We start from the raw sequence: 22,751 nt of genomic DNA on the forward strand, positions 1-22,751 counted from the left end.
CGTGAACATAGCTCACTTCTCAACAATTAGTTAAATTAATTGTAATACATTTTAAATGCATCTTTATGCCTTGTTAAATTCTACAGTCTCTAGTGTCCATTCATGAGCAGTCCCTTCATAGTGACACTAATTGAGATTTCACTGATTTTTATGCCAGTATGTTTTCAGCAGGCTTTTAAATGATATATTTTCTGAACAGTAACATTTCAAAATTATTTTTACGGCCATTTTAGCATGCAACTTCATTGTATGACAGGCATATTTCTTTCAACTTTTCTTTTTGCTATACCCAGTACCTAAACATGTTGATTAGCTAGGGTACTGAAGAATATATGTCCTGATTTCAATGCCTCAAAAGAGAGCATATAAACAGCATTTCTAAGGCTCCTCATTCGTAGATTTGCTTTGTGATGTGCTTGTTTCCAGTGTCTGATTAAAGAACAACATGAAAATGGTTGCTTTGGAGCAGCTGCTCAGGTGACTAATAGCTCTCAACCAATTTGAGGTTTGTGAAGCTGTAGCCAAATGTGCACATCCTCTGATTGGACATGCACCTCTGTTCAGTATGCCTTTAAGATTCCCTTAACTACCCTCAGCAGTGGCAAAAGAAATACTTTATTATTTAAAATACATATATCCTATTTTTTTTCTCTTAAGTTGCTTCACAGGACAGGAGAAGTACAACAGCTGCAGTGTTAACATTGGTGTGTAATGAATTATCAAGTGCTGGTGTGAAGGATATTATGCCTCTCTACTAGTCTCTTATGCACAGTTCTCAGACTCACACACAGGCTTCATAGCAACACATGAAGTGAGGAGCGTGATCGTGTACAGCAGAGCACAGCACTAGCACTTTTGCTCAGGATGTATTAAACATGGAGGGATCAGGGAGGAGACCAATAGAACACAATTTCCCTACCTTCTGGCATGTTGACCTGCATTTAGTCACCTGGCTAGGACAGGCTCAGTGTGACAAAATATACGATCTGAAAATTTAGTAATTATCCATTTACATTTATGGAAACGTTTGTAGTGTGATGAGTGTTGGACTAGGATCTGGTAGACCCATTTTGAATCCTCATTTTGCCATGGAAGCTCATTACATGACCGTGGACCAATCAAATACTGTCAACCCAAGCTACTTTGAGGATAAAATGCAAGAGATGAGAATGATGTAATAATAATAATAATAACAATAACAACACCTGTGCTTATATAGTGTTCTGCTAGACAGATTCTTCTAGACAGTTCTTCTAAACAAGGAGCCTCGTGGCGCAGAGTGGTAAACTGCAGTACTGAAGTCCAAGCTCTGCTCCCAACCTGAGTTCGATCCTGATGGAACCCAGGTTCAGGTAGCTGGCTCAAGGTTGACTCATCCTTCCAAGATCGGTAAAATGAGTACCCAGGTTCCTGGGGGTAAAGTGTAGATGACCGGGGAAGGCAATGGCAAACCACCCCATTAGAAGTCTGCCAAGAAAATATCATGATGCAACGTCCCCCCCATGAGTCATTACTGCTTGTACCTTTACCCTACCTAGAAAGATTAGTAGTTATCATCCTATCAATACAGCTGGGGAGCTGGGACCGAGAGGAGTGGCTTATCCAAAGCCACATACTGAGCTCATGGCAGTAGTGGGATTTGAAGCAGCAGAGTGCCAACTTGCAAACCAACCACTTAATCACTATACTATGCTACAGCAGCTTTGAGTCCCCAATTGGAGAGAAGGGCAGGATACAAATGAAATAAATAAACCAACAAATTGATTATAATACTTAGTAAGGATTTTTGTTTAAGTTTTATCAACATTGTGCTACAGATGTTATCTACAGAAATTTTACTTACCGTCTGGAGGAGTACAAGAATAATAAATGTTTGCTGAACATACTTCAAACATACAATTCAAATTGTTTTCCTGGCTGTTCTGGACTCATAATGTATATTCTACAGTAATTGATTCCTGTTCCATTTAAATCTTTTAGTTGTGGAAATGCAGAAAGCTTCACTAGAGGCTTTAGTGTTTAATGCAAATTTTTTTAATTATTTATAATGCTTGGCTGTTGCATATGCTGCCATTTATAAATGCTTTAGAACAAGAAGACTGTTTTAAGGGAAGTGTCTATCATGCCTGTTATCTTTTGATAAACATCTGGAAACTTTGAATATATTTATGAAAACATTTCTCAAATTTGCAGAATGTTTGCTGTGGCAACATTTACCACCACAATACTGGGCATATCAGTCTGGAACAATGTTTTTTATTTCTTGCAATATGCAAGAAAACAGTTCTCCTAATAAGGTTATGGTGGCACTCTGTGAATTGGCATACAGCGGTGGTGACAGATGATGGGTGATTGGAATAGCAGGTGGGCAGCCATCCTAAATTCCTTCAATTGCAAAACTGTTTCGTTTTGACCTTGACATGTGTGCTATTTGATTTTAGTGTGTTGTAGTTTTGTAATGTTCTGGATTGACTTTTGCATCTTTTGATTTTATTGTTATTGCCCATTATTCGTATAACCCCTCTCTATGGAGTGTAGGTCTTTTCATAGAACCTCTGCCAGTCAGGGATGTAGCCCATTGGCCTGGTTCGTTAGGGCAGCTTTTAATTCACTAGCAATTTCTAGAAAAGTGTTGTTATGCAAATTGAAAATGTTAACTTATACAAGGGTCATAGGTGACTATATTTATGTATTTGTGTTCTCATCTACATAATAATTTTATCCCAACATCACCCTTACATACTATTTTAATGTAGCATTAGTTAAAAGAGAGAGGCAAAATTGAGTAAGGAAAAGTGAGCATGGAAAGAAAATTTTGAATTGTTTATTAGAGATTTTATTAATTTTAAAAATAAAAAATAATTTAAATTTTTTTTAAAACAATATTATTAAAGTTAGAACTAAACAAGCTTCTAATTTGATGGTTCTATATGACATTATTACTAGTAAGATTTCTCAGTGCTTACGTTGCATTGAAGTGATTCAGTTTTAATTTAATATTTTCTTCAAAAATCAAATGAAAGGAGTCTCTTGCCCCAGCACCCCAAATATGTCATGAGCCAATAAGGACAGACAAAATTATGTGGGTTCAACTCGTTTCTTTATGATCCTTCAACTTTAAACTGCTGATTTCCGTCAAGTGCTTATACAATAAGCTATTTTGAGGGTAGGCTGTGCTAGACATCCTCCTTGGGTGGCCATCTGGCAAGTCCACCCTGGCTCCAAACCTGGCTGGCGGTTTTCTCCTGCCTTGCACAGCCTCCTGTACTGAGAGGGCCCAACTTCATCCACCAGCCCTGACGGGCTGCAAGGCTCCTACCAGGTTCAAGAGACGCTGCTCAGCACCCATGTCACTCCCTCACAGCGCCATCCAATCTTCCGACATGTGATAGCCTGATCTGCACACACACTCTATCACCAAGACGCCTCAGAATGTTTGCCAATTAACCCTACTCATGCTGAGCTACCTGCCATATTCCTGCCAAAACTAGTCATAGCCTAACTAGCTTTTAAGCAGGCCTATTTAAATCCCTATCACCACATATATCATGGACTAGGAGAAAAACAGGGCCCCTTCAGTGCCAATCTGAGGGAAACACCCAAAATTTCTGCTTGGCCCCAACTAGCAACCAATTAATCCCATGATGTATTCAGGGAGAAAGGATGGGTTGATCTCCATGGCAAATACCAACTGAGGGAAAGAGGGCAGCTAGATACATCTGCTGCTGCCTCATTTGGATTGGCTGAGCCACCTCAGCCCCAACAATCAAGCCTTGTGCCACATTTGAACCATGTGGGTGGAGGCAAACTGGTCCCTGGCTAATAGCCATAAACCTCAATTTTGTTGATGCACACCTTTTACCCAGTGCCCTCTCTCAATTTAATGTGAATTTATTTGGAATAAAAATGCTGAAACTTTCCTCAGCTATAGAAAACTGGTCCTTAAGCCCTTAGCCTGAAGCCATTATTGAATTCAATATTAATTCTGCCTTTACTAGAAAACATCCTTTTTTGAAGTCCCAATTAAAGAAAATGGTTTTTATTTCTCTAATAGTATTCAGATTATCGTCAATTTTTTTAATTTAAATCGTCTTAATTTTTTTCCTCCTTTGTATTAAGGTATTGTGTAATGTATGCAGTAACAATACTGAATAATTAAACTGATTATTTCAGTATTTGCATATAAAATAGCCATATAATCTGTCTACTCTCCTTTACTATAACACTTCATCTTTAATGTACTGAAATATTATTATAATGGCTCAATTTTTCTATATATATTTTACATGACACTTCAATATTAGTTGTTATTTTAAAACTCACATTCTGAATTCTTCCAAATTTTAGTAATTTCTCAAGTTTTCGAGCATTCACTAACCTTATTACCTAAATGCGCTTTTTGTACAGAAACTAGCTTCGTTGTTTATTTGTTCTTTAAACCACTTTAGGATCTTTGTCAATATCTCTTAAAAAAATCGATGAAAGCCTCTGCCAAGAATCAATACTCCTATCCATATATATCGGTAATCTTTGATACACACCATCAATCCACTGTCAGTAATCAAACAAACACTCCATAATAGTCTGTCAAGGACATCTTAAATTCAAACTTCCTATTCAAATCCTTATATCTGTATTTTTCTCATGGATATCCACCTACAAAAGTCACTTTGTCTAACTGAATTGCCTATCTACATTCTTAATGTTTGCTATTGTACACAATATTTTAGATAGCGGTCTAGAAAATGTTCAACGAGTCTTTCCACAGTATTTGACAACTTTTCATGGATTGGTGAAGTTGAAGGACTTTTATCATATTTGGGAACATTTTTTGGATTTCCAGTATAGAACTGTTTTCCTAGTTTGCAGTAATACTTCTTTGAATTTTAAAAAGTCATGGTGACTTTTTTCTTATACTGCACAAGAGAGTGGGCTACAGACTTTTAAAAAAAATAATGTTGGGGATTCAGGTAAACTGGTACAATGGTGGGAGAGAGAAAATGGCTGCCACAAAAATAGAGTAAGAAAAAATCCAAATTTTCTCATCCACTCAGCAGCCATCCAGGCTTTGCTGTGATCTTTCCCACAACTTTGAAGTAAAGCAGCTTCAAGAATGATTGGAGAAAAGCTGGAGGTACACAAATGCACCACAATGTTGTGAGACAACAGAAAAAAATCCACTTCCCAAAAGTATTGAACTCCAGAGTCCAGACAGATAAGTGGTGTAGAGGACCCCTGTGTTTGTCGTTGCAGCAGTGGAATGGGTCTTGCCATTATGAAAGCGTCATATATAATGGAAAGTTAGTTTTGTTTGAGATTATTTTTGTGTTAATTGACTGGCTACTTATATTTTATTTAACAAAGGGTATCATACAGTTTTGGAATTTAAAATTTAACTGACATGGATATGATCTACCTCTGTCTAGCCAAGAGACTTAGGAACACATCAGTGGTACCGGGTACCGGGTTTTGATTCTGCAATTTGAAGTTATTAGGGGATTTTTTAAAATTTGACAATCTGTTAGGTTACTAGATTTACATCAAACACTATGAGTATGAGATATTTTACTGAGTGGCTAGCCAACTACTGCTTTATTACAAGCTGCATTACAAGCATTTCTTACTTGCTACAGGTAAAAACTTAAGTCCTAAACTTAAAGGTCACAAGAAATCTCCTTTGACTTTCTTGAACTAGTTTAATGTAAGGTAAAAGGTAAAGGTGCAAGCACCGAGTCATTACTGACCCATGGGGGATGTCGCATTGCGACGTTTTCTTGGCAGACTTTTTATGGGGTGGTTTGCCATTGCCTTTCCCAGTCATCTACACTTTACCACCAGGAAACTGGGTAGTCATTTTACTGACCTCAGAAGGATGGAAAGCTGAGTCAGCCTTGAGCCGGCTACCTGGACCCGGCTTCTGCCAAGATCGAACTCGGGTCATGAGCAGAGCTTGGGCTGCAGTACTGCAGCTTACCACAAGGCTCTTGTGTAGAAGTATAGATGACTGGGGAAGGCAATGGCAAACCACCCCATAACAAAAAGTCTGCCACGAAAACGTCGTGATGTGACATCCCCCCCAATGGGTCAGTAATGACTCAGTGCTTGCACAGGGGACTACCTTTACCTCTTTTAGTTTAATGTACAGAATGGAAAAGAAATTGTTACTATCAGGGTGGATAAAAATCAACATTTTAAAAAAATAATTTTTTTTGTTTAAAATAAATTTTTTAAAAAATCAAATTGTATTTTATTAAATAAAATACTTTTTGAGGGAAAATCTATCTGAAGATAGTTTTCTATTTAAGATACATTATAGCCCAAATGTTTTTCATCATGAAATAAGGATTAATTTTTAATTATGTAGTATGAGACTATATATTCATGTAGTTTTTTTAAAAAAATGTAAATGAATACCATTCATTCATTTATTAAGGCCCCAATCTCTCAGAGGTTTGTGTAAGATTATTCCGGGTCATTTTCCTATCTAGGCAATAGCATCATATATTCTTGGTTTAGGTGTTCTCAAAACTACAAATAACCAAACAATGGTAAACTAACCTGAGAAGTTATTGTTCTAAAAGTTAAACCTTCATCTGAGTTCTAAATATTAAGGTTATAGCAACCACCAACAATGATCCTTTATGTAGAAAACTATAATTTAAATAATGATTTAAATCCTGGTTTAAATCAATGTGATTTAAATCAAATCCACCCTGGTTGCCATGCAGACAGAATGGGTGGTCTAGACACAGTTTCATAGAAAGGAAAATAATTATTATCCTTGGGGAGCAATTTCAGGGTTTGTACCCTCCATCTTTTTTCAGAGGAACTGTTAGATGGCTGCATAATATTTGCTAAGGTATATGTTCCAGTGGTTATTTTAATATTCCTTTTCAAAACCTCCATCTTATGGTAAAATACACATAGAGACTGAAAAATTAAAGGAAAGATTTTAGTACATATATGTAGAACCATATGATGTTTTTATTCTAATTTATAGTAAAGAGTCCAGTAGCACCTTTAAGACTAACCAATTTTATTGTAGCATAAGCTTTTGAGAGCCACAGCTGTCTTCATCAGATGCATCAGTTAGTCTTTTCATAACCAATCAGTTCACAGGAGATGAACACTAAAGTGATCAGACTGAATGTGATCCATGAGCATTCAAACCCCAAAACTTTGAAGATCATATAATTGTATAAGATGAGATTGTCAGGATAAAGCAAAAATATTAAGAGTGCTATGCAGCTCCACTATAAAGAGCAAACATAATTAATAGAAGGTTTCTATTTTGTAATTAAATCTCAGAACCTTCTAATGTACCTCGTGGGTAAAAGGGCCTGTGTGGGACTGGTCCAATTTGTAGGGTTGCCAGTGCTCCCCTGACAACCAGTGAGAGTGATGGGTTCCCTGCTACTCATGCATTCCACAGTGCCTACTGATGACATTACTTCCAGTTCAACCTGGAAGTAATGGTGTTGTATCAGGGCTGATTCTTTAGGAATTGGCCCAAAACATAGTGTTTTTGCCATTGCACCAGAAGTGACATCATCAGCCAGGGACATGGGCAGCATCAACTAGGGATGTCATTGACTGGACACATGGGTACATTTGTGCTCATTCCCCTGGTCTGCCTCACAGCCTACACTGATAACAGGAAATCTCTGGACAGTGTACCTCCTGCTGTCAATTCCCAGCAATCCAGAGATGGAGGCTACAGTAACTGGGAGATTGCTTGCTACTGAATGTTGGTTGTTTGAAGTAGGGGAGAGTACTATCTTACACAGTTGCTCTATGACCTTTTTTGCATCTTAATCTTTATGTAAAAGTTTGTTTATTCTTTAAGTATTTCAAAATAGAGATAAAGGAGAAATTAAAGAACCTAAACTGAACGTTTTATACAACATACGGTCCTGCATCTTCCACATTGTTCTGTCCCCTGCTCACCAGTCTCTCTTGGGAGCCTCCTCAATTGTCCCCTTAAAACTTGTTTTATTAACTTGGGTGACTGACAAAAAGTACTGTTGCAAAGTCACCCTGTGGTAGCAGTTGTCTTTGTTTTGTTTTTTTGGTTTTTTTAGCAATTGTCTTTTTTTTTGTTCTTTGCTCTGTTTTCTGTGTTGGCTATAATAGTAATTCCCTGCATGCTTGTTTGGGGTTCTGTCTAAGTAGCTTCAATTTACTGTTAAGAGTATTGAGTATTGTCCAGAAAACATTAAAAAAATTCCTTTCCTGTGTTGTTTTCTGTTTTGGAATAGTACAAGTTATATGTGGTTATTACAATAAAATGTCTTTGTAGTATGGAAGTAATATTATACATTTATTTTCAAGGAACAACTTTCCTTCAAATTATAGCAAACATTGATTTTGTTTTTGCATGATGCTAGGCTTGCCACCATCACCCTGTCCCCTCACTTGGCCAGCAGGGGGGGGGGGGAGGCACAGAAGGGCGAACTGTGCGCACTCACTCCCCCATCATGCTGGAAAATGATTTTATTTGATGTCATTTTCCAGAGCGATGCAGAGGCTGCGGGTCACGTTGAAGCCCAATTAATTAAAAATTGCCTCAAAACAATACCATCATCATTTTCTAGTGTGATGTGGAAGCACATGCATTCTTTACACACACATGGGAATTAAGTACTCCACTGCCCGCCCGCCCACCCCCCAGGCCCCTGTTCTCTACCCAAGTTTGGCCCTTGGGGGACTTGGCAAATTTACATGATGTGTTACTTTCACATCTAAGAAATTACTTGTGAGATTTCCAATGTTAAATGAGCACACTATGGAAAAATTTAATATCCCAGTTTTGGCCACAATGAAGCTTGTTTATCAAGCTGTAAAAATAATCTTTAATTATATGCAATGTTGGGGTTTTGTTATAGATGCACAATAGCATTTTCTATTTATTTATTTAAAGTATTTATTAGCCACCTTTCCTCTGAAATTATTCAAAGGTCTTCATATGTTCTGTTACATTCACTGATGAACTAACCATTATACGAGTAGGTGGCTTACTGCAAGAGAATTAAGAGACAAATGCTTCTGGTTTCTGCTTTGCAGGGCACTGATTTCCTTAAACAGACACTGTGGAGTTAATGGATTAGAAATGGAAAAACTTTACTTTGATAAACCATCCCCCTAGTTTTGTGTGTAGTTTATAATGTCATAAGTAAGCCCCACTGTGTACAATGGTACTGCTTACTGCCATGAAAGTTTGTATAAGATTGCCTATAGTTAGTTAAATTCTTAATTTTTCATTCTTATACATTTGTGAAACATTGGCTAAAATCTTTCATCTGCACTTGCTAAACAAAATACCATCTATCAAAGATTTTAGAACACTGGTCCAGTTGCGGGAATTGTGCGTAGTTCTCTAAAATGCCATATGGTTTGTTAACTTCTAAAGGTGGGGGTTGTCAAAAATACTGTGGGTGACTCAAAGCTCCTTCATCCTCTTACCCGTATGTAAAAAACAAAATATCTCTAGCAGAGTTTCATACAAAGTTTTTCTGGCAACAGATGAGATTCTGAAACCGTGCAAAGTAATAGCACTATTTGCTGCGACCATTGGATAAAATGATCCAAATCATATCATAGGTCAGCATGAAAAAGACAATTGTGCTTGCTTTTCTTGTTACTTAGGTCAGCTGAGCAGTAATTGGAACCAACTATTTTCAAGTCCTTTCCTGCTGCAAGATGTAGGGCATAGGTAATGTAAAACTCACAATAAGTGTAATCGCTGTGCTAAATGCAGTCCAACCTTGGCAGTATATTTCAGATTCTTACAATTGCTTGTGTGCTATATTTTCACCTGACCCAACCCAGAAAAAGATTCCTCACCCAAACAGAACAAATTCCTCAGAATTTCCCCACAAAAGTAGGATAAAACATTAATTGGGCTTCAACGTGACCCGCAGTTTAGGAACAGAGAAATTATTCAATAAGCTAAAATAAAATATGGTTGGTTTTGTCCTTAAAATCATTAAAAACAATTCTTTTTTATCTGAAAGACAGCTTTCATGTGCCTTTACATCTGAACCTATAGAAAGATTTTCAGACACCGCCATCCCTTTGTCTGCTTTGAATGCTGTACGGTTGGTAGAAAGGACTGTATCCGTTTCAAAGGAGATTCTACGAATTCATTTGCAAAATATTTATAATAAAATACAAAGCATTTAATTAAGCTTTGTCTCTCCCCACTAGGGTTGCCAGGTCCCCTTACCTTTCCGACAGGAGGGGCAACCTGTCACTCACCTTCATTTTGCTCTTCACGAATCCAGGAATTGACATGATTGCACTGCCCAGGGAGCATGTGCATGCTTCACAGCGGGCCAATTTAGGCTCCAAACAGGCCCAGGGAGAGTGCCCTGGAGGCCTGTTCTCCATCTCCCCTCCCTCACCGTCCAGGTGAGTGGTGGCAGAGGGTGGGAGCAGGGGATCCTCTGCCCCCACCAGGGGACCTGAGATCCCTACTCCCTGCCATGCCCCCTCCCCTGCCTTGAAGGGCAGGGCTGACTGATGTTTTTGGAATGTGTTACAAATGCCGTTCATAGTCATATAGATTATTTTGTGTCCATAATGTTTCAAGGTATTAATATATCAGTTGTGACATCAAATGAAAGGAATTTACATGTTTTTGATCCTTCGCTGCTGCCACTTAATTTTTTTAAAGGATGGCCTATGGTGTCATTTGTGTGTTCAAGGTGGCTGCCCATTTCCCCAAGCATAAATCCCATGAATGAAAGCATTCTGGAACAGCAGCATGATATAGTGATTGACAAGAAATAAATAGGTTTTGAGAGACCTGAATAAATATCCTTCTCCCACTATTTTGTGCAAATGGGTACATGTGCGATTTAATGTAATATTTCAATCTCATGACTGCCTTATTTATGACAAGCAAGACTCAAATCTGTTTAAAGGGGAGGAGTGTCTGATACTTTAATTATTTCATCAAATTCCATTTGCAAATAGTGAGTAAATCATGTCCAGGGTATCTCCATGTATTTTTCTGCAACAGATGATAGGGCCCCCATGAGTAAGGTGGAGGATCTCACAGCTGGCTCTTGCTCAGTTGGGAAGGCAAAATGGCTCCCTGAGTTGGATAACACAGTGCATACCACAATGAGTGATTACACTGATTTGTCCAGGGCTGCTGCCTCTTGGAGCAAGTGGGGTGGGGGTGAAATCCGATGTTTCTGGATGTGTATTACCCAAGAAAGAAGGCTGATGTAATTTAAGCTTTCAGTTAGAAATGTTTTTTTAAAAATAAATACCTGGTTATGTTATTTTTTTCCCCTTTTTCAGAATGGATTTCATTCCTTACTTGGAATGAAAGTAACATTATAGCGAAATGTTCTTTACCACTAAAAGGTAGACCGATGAGGGATAGCCATAATAAAATTCCTATCTTGAGTTACATTGCTTCAACTGAATTTCTTTCGTTTCACCCCAGATGGTCTAATTTTTCAGTTCTTTAAAAAGAAAAACATTTCCTTGTCCCATATGGTTAAGATGATTTCTCACTTCTTGGAAGTAGTGAAACGAAGGAAGGGGAGAGTCCTATGGTCCTCACTGGGCAACTGCCTCAAATGACAGAGAAAAGGGTAGCAAATTCTATATAATCTTTAAATATTAATGCTGCAACTGAGGAAAAATATACAGCATTGAGATGCTGTATATTCTTGATGGAACATATTCTTGATGGAACTGGCTAGAAGTGAATTTTATCTGGAATGCTGACTGAAGACCACCCCCCTAACTACAGGGGGTTCTGTTATTTCTCAGATTTTTTTCTACACCTCTTGTTTGTTTCTAATAGTTGCAATATGCCCATGTTCAGCCACATCTTTGGGTCCAGCTAATGCAGATTTTTGCAAATGCATACTTTATTTTATTGCTTGAAAGCAAAAAATAAGTTTTCCAAAAATCCCTTCCTACATCTCCTTAGAACATTCCTGCCCCGTTTACATGACTTATAATACATCTTTCTCACTGAGACTCAAGGCCAATTACACAATGTAAGTCAGTGCAGTCAATCAGATGTTGCATCTAATAAGCAATATAATACAGCTAGTAATTGTGGAAATTTGAAATGGAGCTGTCGTCTGAAGAAAGCATAAATATTAAACATGTTTTTTAAAATAATGCAGAACATGATATGACATCAGTAGAAACACATCGCATTTTCCTGTTGCGCTGCAGCCCAGGGATCCCTAGTTTGGAGCCTGTGGGTGCCATGGCACTCCAGGGCACCTTTTCTGGCTCCCACTAAGTATTTTTAGAAAGTGGGTGGGGCTTTTTGAGCTAACTTTTAAAAATAATTTAGGTGCCAATAAAAATCTGTCCAGAATCTCTTTCTTACTTGGGTGCACGTGCAAGGAGCTGCGACTGTGACCAGCTCTTCAGCGCCAGATGTTATTGTTACAAGAAGCAGTGCAGGTTAGAAGTAGATAAAAGCAGATGTGAAGGGGGTAGTCAGGAGAAGAAGCATATTTTCATTTTTCTTTTGCATAAATGTGGTAAATTTAGTGTCATCATGCCCATGGGGAGGATGGCCACTGTGTGCTGACCCAGGAGGCTTCTTGCCTCCTGCGCCCGTTCTCCCGGGGCCTTTCCCCCTGCCTGCCAGGTGAGTAGTGGCAGGGTCAGAGGCTGGGAGTGGGGGATTCCCCCATCCTGTTTGGGGGATTGGCAGCCCTACTTACATTGTGTGTAAGTAAGAAGAGATTTTTAAGTATGTTACTTTTAAATGGCATCCCATTAAACAGAACTTTTGACTAAAACGCTGAAGACTTAATATCAGAATTATCCATTACTGTATTCTCTGACATTTTGTGGTTGGCTTTGCCTCCCATAAAAGCCAATTTATGGCTGTGCCTCACAACCTGTGTCAGAATTCTAAAGGTGCCGGCAGGCCAAAATAAGGTTGAAAATCCCTGATGGAGTCCTATTTCCTTGCGGGGGCGGGATGGTAGAGTTAGGCTTATTGTGCAGGATTATAGTTTGTCCTTTCTCACTAGCTGGAGCTGCAGACATTCTAGGTAAAGCTGATTATTTGTAACTAAAATGTTGCTGTTACAAAAAGCTTTAATTAAAAATAAGTATATTTAAAATGTTTTTATTGTGATATTTCCTTTTAATGAAAGCTGCTTTTTGTAACAGAACATTTCTAGTTAGAAATAATCAACAGCAGTTTTGCCCCTACCTAGGGATCCCAGGTGCCTGCCATTGGTGGGCAAACTTCCAGTGGTTTACCTTCTTGCCCACCAGTCGCTGGCAACCAGCGGGAGATTTTGGGCCACCTGTGGAGATCGCCCACCACCAGCAGGCACCCCAGGAACACATGCATTGCATGCACTCCTGGGGGGGGGATTACATCACTTCCTGAAGCAATGTCTTCATGCTGGCTGCAAGCATGCTCCTGAGCTTCCTTGGGGCCAATTTTGGCCCCAAGGGGGCCAGAGTTAACCCCATGCAAAGTGTGAGAGCACGCCTGTGGCTGGTGTGATGATGTCACTTCCTGGAAGTAACATCATTTTACAAGTGCAGGAGTGTGCACGCACAAGACACAAAGTAAGTGCCAGGTCCCTCCCCCCTCCCACTGGGAGGGTATAGGCACCTGGCAACCCTACCTCTACCTGTGACCCCAAATTGCCACTATTGTGCCTATGATGCCTAGGTGATCCTGAAAAAGTCCCCCTTGAGCATCTACAACTGTGAATGTAGTATGTTGCTTAAAAGAGGTTATTTATTTAACAAATGTGTTAATTGGGAGTAGGATTTTAAAAATTCTGAACTTAGTTGTACTTACTGACCTTAGGACATTTTTGATATTAACAACTTTTGGGCATTTGGGCTAAGTAAGGAGATTATAGAGATTTGTGTAATAGAGATTTGTATTGAGTATGTATGTATGTATGTATGTATTTTAGCTCTGGTTTTAACTGTTTTAATGATGGTTTTCTTGGGTAGTTTTAATGAACTTAAAATGTGGTTTTAATTTGTTAGCTGCCTTGTTGACTCTTGTGAGGGCAGAAAGATGGGATATAAATTTTGTAAGATAAAAATTAAAAAATCTAAAATCATTGACTTTCCATTTATTCCTCTTTGTGGATTGGAAGGGTAAACCCATATGTGATGAGAATGGATTGCCAAAGAAAACTCTTGCCAACACACTGCACCTTAAAGTGTTTTGTAGCAGAATGACAGCAATAGTATTAAATAATGGCAAAATTCAGGTAATGGCAAAATTCAGGTAGAAATTTTCCTGCATAAGTTCTACTGAAATGGATGGCTGCAACATCAGAGGGTTCATTTGTATACAAAGTTATTTTTTTATTTTAAAAAATATTTCAAATTTGACAGCAATTTTGATTTTTTTTTCTTATGGATCATGGATGTGGACATTAACAAACATTTTAATCGTAGAATATTAAATAAGTTTGTAATTAAATTGCCCCAGCGTATATTAATATTCCTATTACAGCAGTTTTACGGAATCCATAGGCATTAAAACTACATGAACAGAATGTTACTTAGATATATACCGCCCTCTAGTGGCGTGATTGAGTCTATAAGTACAGTTTGCCTGAAGTATCTCTTGTGCACGAGTATTTCCCCAATATAATTTTCAGTAATTCATAAACAAGGAATTACTTTACTTTCATTCAAATCTATCTTCTCATGATATGTAATTCCTCTTAAGTATGAAGGACTCTATTTGCATTAAGAAGAGTATGCTTGTATAAATAGATGGATTAGGTACTCCTCCCCACACCTTTCTGTAATCCATTGTTTATTGAATGCACCAGACACTGATCATGTTGACATATACTTGAGTCTCAACGAGAAAGGTAGATTATAAATAAATAAATATCTCTTCTGCAAGCTTCTGCAATGATTCCCATTGCAAATCCCCCCAGTTACACACACCCACACTGTTCCTGAGCGTCCCCTGACTTCCAGGAACACTGGTGGTTGTACTGAAAATATTGCACTGAGGGTGGCTGAAAAATATCCAAATAGAAGTACATTTGGAAAGAACCATTCGCCTCTGAAATCTAGCCTTGGATTTCTCCCTTGTACTATATCAAATATTCCCAGAAAAGGATGAAATACCTTCATTTTTACACAAGATCTCTACATTCCTTTTATGTGAAGCCTATAACCAAACACTTTGTTTCTCCTCTCAAAACATAACAAAGCTGCTTCAGTAGTACTGTATGTGAGCACATGGATCACCATTCCCTTTTCTCAGTTCTCTGGGTTTTTTGTTCCCCTTTGCTGATCTCTTCCTTCTGCTCTGTCATTTCTATTTCCATCACCACCCCAGTAGCTTCTATGGAACTAAATTTCCTTGCTCTCCTTTTTATTGTTCTTTATAATGTGCCATTGGTAGTGGATAATAATCTTCAGTGATCACTTCACTGACCCATGTATAGCATAACCATATTCTGTTGTTTGTTTAGTATTTCTGATACCTTACAAAGAAGGCTTTATTTAAATCGTTTGGCTTTGGATATTTTCTACCACCTTTATATTAATTGTTGTGCTGTTACGTAGTTTATTGTGGCTTTAAGCAGAACTAAGATACATTCATGCAGTAAATGTATGTATACGTTCACACGCATGCACTTGCCATCTGCAGATCCACTCTTTTATATCCAGAGGAGTTAGCCGTGTTAGTCTGTAGTAGCAAAATCAAAAAGAGTCCAGTAGCACCTTTAAGACTAACCAACTTTATTGTAACATAAGCTTTCAATAATCACAGTTCTCTTCGTCAGATGCATGACGAAGAGAACTGTGATTCTCGAAAGCTTATGCTACAATAAAGTTGGTTAGTCTTAAAGGTGCTACTGGACTCTTTTTGATTTTGACTCTTTTATATGTGTATACTGACAATATAAGTCAGTTAAGCAGTCCCATTGTGCGTACCCTGTTCTTTTCCTTTCCACTTTTGAGAGGACAGGAAAGTAGCTTCTCTGACTTCAGCTGAATGAAAGCTAAACACATTCCTAGTTGCAAAAGAGATCACTTTCTAAACCTGGTTAATAACTTGAAAGCACAGGTCTTGTTCAGCTCATTCTGCTACCCAGTTGTATGAATATGTTTGACAACCCATAAATGGCCATAACTCTTTTAACTTGTCTCTATAAGAATTCAAAACCCTATGAATAGCAAAGAATTTTAAGCTGTATTTTTAAATAATTCTCAGAAACCTCTCAGAATACATTAGCAATCTCCCAGCTTTTCAAGTTTAATGTCCAACATGTCTGTACTGATTTCATATAAGCAGCTCCATTTTAAAATCTCTGTATTTTTCAGATGCTACAATTGTGGTGGCCTCGATCATCATGCTAAGGAATGTACTCTACCTCCACAGCCAAAGAAGTGCCATTACTGTCAGAGTATCATGCACATGGTGGCAAACTGTCCACACAAAACTGTTCCACAGCAGCCTACAAGTTATCAGGGAAGATACGAAGCAGAGCCCCAGCCTTCTACATCAACATTTCAGAGAGAAGGGGGAGGGGCTTATGGCTACCCATCTTTAGCATATCCTCAGGAGGGAAGGGCAGACATCTTAGAACATTCAAGCAAGTCACCACAGGAAACGGCTTCCAGTAAGTTATCTGCATCACCTGAAGAACAGAGCCGAAAAGGGCCATCAGTTCAAAAAAGGAAAAAGACTTAAAGAGCTTTGACACAACCTTTCTTCATCTTACTCTGTTGGGATGCCTACCTCATTCAAGCACAAGGACAATAATTTCACAACCTGGAATTTTAACTACTGCTGAGGAACTGTGGTCTTTTTAAAAAGCAAAGCAGACCAGACACTCCAAGCAAAATTTAATTTGAGTTGAATGTCTGGGGGGCGGGGTATTTTTGCATTGTATGACTGCACGTCTTGAATGTAAACATTCAGCTCTCCGTTTCCTTGGATACATCATCCATTGCAAAGCAATAGTTTGAGTGATTTTTGGATTCTTATTCACAGTTTTTCTTTGATATTTCATCATTCTACTCTTCAAGAAAAAGCGTGGAAACAACTACTATTTTCATGGGAATCAAAATAATTTCACTTTTTAAAGTTGCCATGAACATGGTACTAAAGATATTAAGTCATCCCGCTAGGGTTCAGGGTTGATTGCTTCTCCTGCTTTACCCAGCACAGTAACACTTTTTACTTCCACTCTTGTAAAAAGGGTAATGCTTTGGTTTAAATATGTCTCAGAATTGCTACAATGTTTAAGGAGTTAAAGACGCTCCCCTCCCTCCCTCCCCTAAAGACAATGAATGTGTAGTTTCTGTGCTGGTATCTCAATTATTATGTTAACTTAATATGATTTAAATGCAGGTTAGGTGACTGTTGTGAGGGAGAATGTATATATTGAAATGATTTTTTAGAGTGGTATTGAGATACCACCCTGTTTGATTCTTTGTATTTTGTGCAAACCTGGAGGTGTTATGGAGGTGTAGCAGCAGCAACAGCATCTTCTCAGACATGAACATAGAACAAGAATTGAAAAAAAGCGTGTGAAGCTGCCTTATTCCAAGTCCTTTATTGGCCATCTAGATCAGTATTCTTTACTCTGACTGGTAGACGCCCACCAGCGTTTTTGGCAGAGAAGAGCCTCTCCCAACACCTGTTACCTGATATCCTTTTTAACTGGAGATGCCAAAGAAATTACTGTTTTGACATGAATTGGTAGGAGTAGACCTCGACCGTTTCAGTTTTCTCACTGACCTTCACAAAAAATATGCAACCATTGGGCCATTTTATATAAATGATTGGACAGCAATCAAATTCCATAACTACTAGATTATGTTTTCAGGTCCATTCACTGGCTTTTTCACCCTAGTATAACAAGGGTGTTTCTCAGAAATTTCTCAGATTTCTCAAGTGGTAAATATAGTAAGATTAGGAAAACTACCTGCTAGCGGTTTTCCTACTGAATTGTGTTTGCTATGAGTGCAGGTATCCTTGCATATCCCGTTGGTTGTGAGCCCATGCCTTTACTTTAACTGATATAATCTACTAGGAAGCTTCCTTGTGCAGCTCTAGTGAAATGAAAGGGAGATTTCACCAAGAAAGATTTGTGCAAGAAAGATTTCTTGTGGAAAGTCGTATGGGTTTGTCTCACTTGGGCCCTCTGCTGTTGATTATAGAACTATGCACAGCATCTGATTGAACATATTTATGAAAACATATTTATGAGAAGTCTTAAATTTGCATTACAGATTAAGAATTTTGCACGGTGAGTCACATTTCTCAAAGGCTTTGCATTGGAATGCTCTTGGGGCTGTAGGTACTGCTTTGGGCTATTCCTTACATTAAATTTTTATTTCAGTTAATTGAAGCTTTGTGAATTACCAGATTAAGACTTGGCTCCAGAAGCAGTTTAAAGCTCTCTTCAAAGCTCTGACTCTCAAAAGCTCCTGCCCTGGAAATCTAGCTGGTCTTTATGGTGCTACTGGACCCAAATCTCACTCTTCTACTGCAGACCAACAGCTACCCACTAGAAACGAGTTCTTTGGATTACAGTCTGTTTCCAAAGAACTCATTTTACATGGGTAAGGCGCACTGCCTGAATTTCCTTTGAAGGATTCTCGTCATTAGTTTCCATTCCCAAGGAGGCACATCACTTTTCTTTTATATCTCTAGAGTTGAGTGCCTTTTCCGTAGCATTATGTGCTACAAAGACTTTCAAAGAAGTTTCCAGCTGTGTGTCAAATGTACTTCTTTGGATCATGGCCTATTCCCATTAAAATATGATACAGATGATTTATCTGCAGAAATAGTTCCTCCTTAAATGATGTGCTTGAAAAACAGATTTGAGCTCCAAAACTTTGCTTTTTAAAAAAGATTTCAGGTAGAACATTCAAAGCATGCTCTCCCTGTTGTGCCAACTGACTGCAATATAGTCTTGTCTAGATGGCCTGCCAATCAAGTCTGATCAAAGCTTACACCTACTGTGACTCCATTAACTGCACAGGAGTTATAAAGAGAAGAGGGGCCAAACCCTGGAAGTCCCCCCTCCCAGTGCTGCTGCTGCTGCCACCTGGTGTCAGGAAATGTGTAATGGCCTCAGTAACAGGCACAAATCCTATGTGACTTTGCTTGAATCCCATGACAGTGTTTGAAGAAAACTCTCAGTGGCTTATACTGAAGTTTTAGTGTGCTACAATGCAAAGCAAAGCTTTTTTTTTGACGATACTGAATGTGATATATGTATAGAGGAGTACTTCCTTGCCATATGTAAGGCTTGTAAACTTATTTAAGTTATGTAGACAAATCAAAGTGGCATTGCTTAACCTTCTAGCAGGTAGGATCACCAGGTTAAACAGCAACAATGCAAAACTTAGGTCACTTTGAAAACGTAAACCAAAGTTCCTTGACTTTTATAATAAGATGGAAATGGTGAATATGAAAAAAAAATCCCTGGCCATTCCCTTGTTTACATACTTTAAAATTCCAGACAGAAATCATTCTGAAATAAAAGTAATTCTAGCAGCCACAGGCTAAATTTCCGAGAGAGCCTATCAATCCTAACTTATCAAAGTTTGTTTTTATTTTTATATATTGGAGGATGGTCACTATTACAAAATAACCTTCTCAGGACAAAGAACCTTGCTCAGGGAATATGCCATGTAATTCTTTCTTTTGTGTTGTTTTTCTTTGACAGAATACTTGCTTGCTCAGACCAAACCAAATGTAAACCTTTTATACTGCTATATACATGTTATGTGCTGATAATAGTAACTACCTCTGAGTTTACATATAAGCGAGAAATAACAATGCTTTACATTATACTTTCCCATGAGAACAAAAGTACAGAGGTGTTTCTGTACTTCAGTGAACATTTGTGTCTTGACATTCACAAGGAGAACTGACTTTCAGAGGTCTGGGGCAGGGTAGCTCCTCTCTGCTTTGGACATTCTAAGCCACGTTGTTTACATGGGAGGGTGGGGGGAGAAAGTTCTGTTTACAGCAAATGACTACCTCATACCACATAAGCAACAGTGTTGCTGCAACACCTTTTGTGCTGCTCAGGCCTTAATGGTGGCTGTTGATACAATGGTACATACGTTTGGCAGGAGAAAACCTTTTCTTCTGTAAACAGTACCCATCTACCTTACAGACATGAGCTTAGTTTTTAAAATGACGCATTCATTTGAAATGGTGTGAATCTCCAATTTCTTAACATCCAGCTTTATTTTTCTGCCTAAAGATAAATGGGTACTGTTCATACACACATACCACATAGAAATGCAGCTGATATGTGAGGATGCTATCTAATTACATCACAATAACATTACAAATGTGTGTTTTGAATTTTTGTCGCTGTTAGGTGGATCCAGTGATCTGCTCGAAGGAAACACAAGCAGCCTTGTTACAACCTGAACACCCCCTAAATTTCAGGAGTATTCTTAGAATTATCCTCCCCTCTGCAGCTAATGAAGTGTTTTTACTACTTCATAAGCAAACGGAGTTCAGTTGTCTGTGCCACACCAAATGCTGTGATTCATGTGGCTGCTGCACAGCTGTGTCTTAAATATTCATTCCTTGCTTTCAAAACAGACAAATCCAAGTAAGCATTGCTTGTGTGGTACTGAATCTGTCTGTTTGAGACTAATACTGCAACGAGCGGCAATGAGAGTGTTGATATCTTTAAATCTTGATAGATAATGCAGCATGCAACAGGCTTGTATGACTTTTAAAAAAAATTCATCTAGTCAATTTTCTGTTCTTTCATCATCACATTAAGGAATGCACCCTACCTCAGTCCTTATTCTCAACAGTATCCTGAATTTCTATTAAAATATTGTTTGGTAGGATAGCATTAATTTGAGCTGCACCCCTAGACCAATGCTTCAAACACTAAGCCATTAAAAGTTCACTAAAATAGGGCTCCCGCCAGTACATCTTTTCCCTACAACACAATTGGAGCTCATCTTCTTTTCCTCCAAAAGTAAATCAGAATTCTCTCTCATTGGTCTCCTGACTCTCTGTTGGGGTTGTGCCACTGAACTGGCAGACTATTATGTGCACACTTGCATAGCGACTCTTATATCATTCTGGAAGAGAAAAATCAGCAGGACAATTACTGTAGTGCTGTTTGGGCTCTAAAATTAGCTCTAAAAATGTGATACTTTTGCCAAACAAAGGCTATTCAGTTTTTTAAAACTGTATTAATTTGTGTTAGTGCCATCCCAAAGTTACTTCTAGTACATAGTTTCATGGATGGAGACCCACAAAAGTGTTTACTCTGTGACGACCTTTGTAACAGAAATTATTAAAAAATGTGGGAAGATCTCATTAAGTTTTAAAGCTAATTTAAATTAATTTATCTCTAAGAAATGTTTATCATAAAAATATATGTGTGTGTGTTTTTTCTCCCCTTGCATTATGATGGGTATGAGCGTCATTGGGAAAAGGATGTGTGTGCAGATGCACTGAGTTTAACTTTACTAGAATGTCTTTAATGAAATTTGATTATGTGTCTTTGCTTCCTTTTAAAGACTTGTTAAATGTGTACTGTTCTGTTTTCTGTCAACAGCCTCTTTAAGATACACTGTGTTATTTGTGTCTTCATGACTGCTTACTAGCGAGATGTTGACATAGAGTTTTATTTGTACTCTTATATAGTTCAATGACTCCGTAAGGCGGTTTATGTTGGGGTTAGCAAGTGGTAGCCCATAGGCCAAACTGAACCCTGTATGGGTGCACAATGTGGTCCTCACAATTTACTATCCCACAAACAAAAAAGGATTGCAGGAGAGCAGATTCCATTTTGGGGGGTAGCCCTGATCAATGTGCCCTTCCAGTAGAAACACTTGCTAACCAGGCTGCCTAAAACTGTTCTACAAGCGCACAGCCTACTTGTTGGAAAAGGGGCTGTGTTCCCACACAACAGACTGAGTCTGAGCTGAACATTTTAATGTGTTGAGGCATTTGCTACAATTGTTGCAAAACTAAAATGGCAAATTAACCAAGGAAGGACATGATGATGGTTTTGACTACCTCTTGCATTTACTACTTTTAAAACAGTGAACTGGTCAGTATGTATTACCGGATCTGACTTTAATCTGTGTATGTTGTTTTAGTAAATCCGATAGCCAGAGACCAAAGTGAGCACTGATAGCTATGCTTCTTGAATATTGTCTTTTTATCTAGTGTTTTTAAAAACTGTCCTCTGTAGTATATAGATTACCTCATGGTCCATTTTGATTCATACTTTGTTTACAAGATATAATAAAATCACTTGAATTGTTTGGGTCTGTTAAAAGACAAGGCAGTGAGCTATGTTTTTTGAAGGCCATTTTCACATATTTACCATCTATCTTGTTGGACTAAAGCACTGATTGCCTTTCTACATATCCTGTATTTTAAATTTTCATTTAATGCCTATTTTTTTTTTATTTCTGTCAATCAACAATTTGTGATTGAGGTTTAAAAGAATTACGTGATGAAAAATAAATAATAAAAATATTGGCATTTACTTCTGTGATTTTTATGTTTCTTTCATGGTGAGGAGTAGAAAGCCTATCTTTAAAGACAGTATCTGGTTAGCCTGAACCCTTTTGATTCATATTGATAGATTCTCTGTGTGAATTCACATTAGATACAAAAGGTTTCCTTTTTTATTTTACAGGAGTTTTTTAATTTTTATTTGAAAAGAAAAAGACAATAGACAATACATAAAGAAACATAAACAGATCTGTCACTATTCTTATGCTTAAAG

At 38.1% G+C, this 22,751-nt stretch overlaps 1 protein-coding gene across 3 annotated transcripts in view; it reads left to right on the forward strand.

Annotated features, from left to right (window-relative positions):
• Positions 1 to 16,699, forward strand: part of LIN28B (lin-28 homolog B) — a 108,106-nt gene extending 91,407 nt beyond the window's left edge. For all 3 annotated transcript variants that reach the window (XM_054991705.1, XM_054991711.1, XM_054991697.1), the window contains exon 4: positions 16,330 to 16,699. In XM_054991705.1, the coding sequence (XP_054847680.1) occupies positions 16,330 to 16,699 (370 nt within the window). The remainder of the gene's footprint in view (positions 1 to 16,329) is intronic.
• The last annotated feature ends 6,052 nt before the right edge of the window (positions 16,700 to 22,751 follow it).

Source organism: Eublepharis macularius, chromosome 1 (assembly GCF_028583425.1).
Source record: "Eublepharis macularius isolate TG4126 chromosome 1, MPM_Emac_v1.0, whole genome shotgun sequence".
Lineage (NCBI taxonomy): Eukaryota > Metazoa > Chordata > Lepidosauria > Squamata > Eublepharidae > Eublepharis > Eublepharis macularius.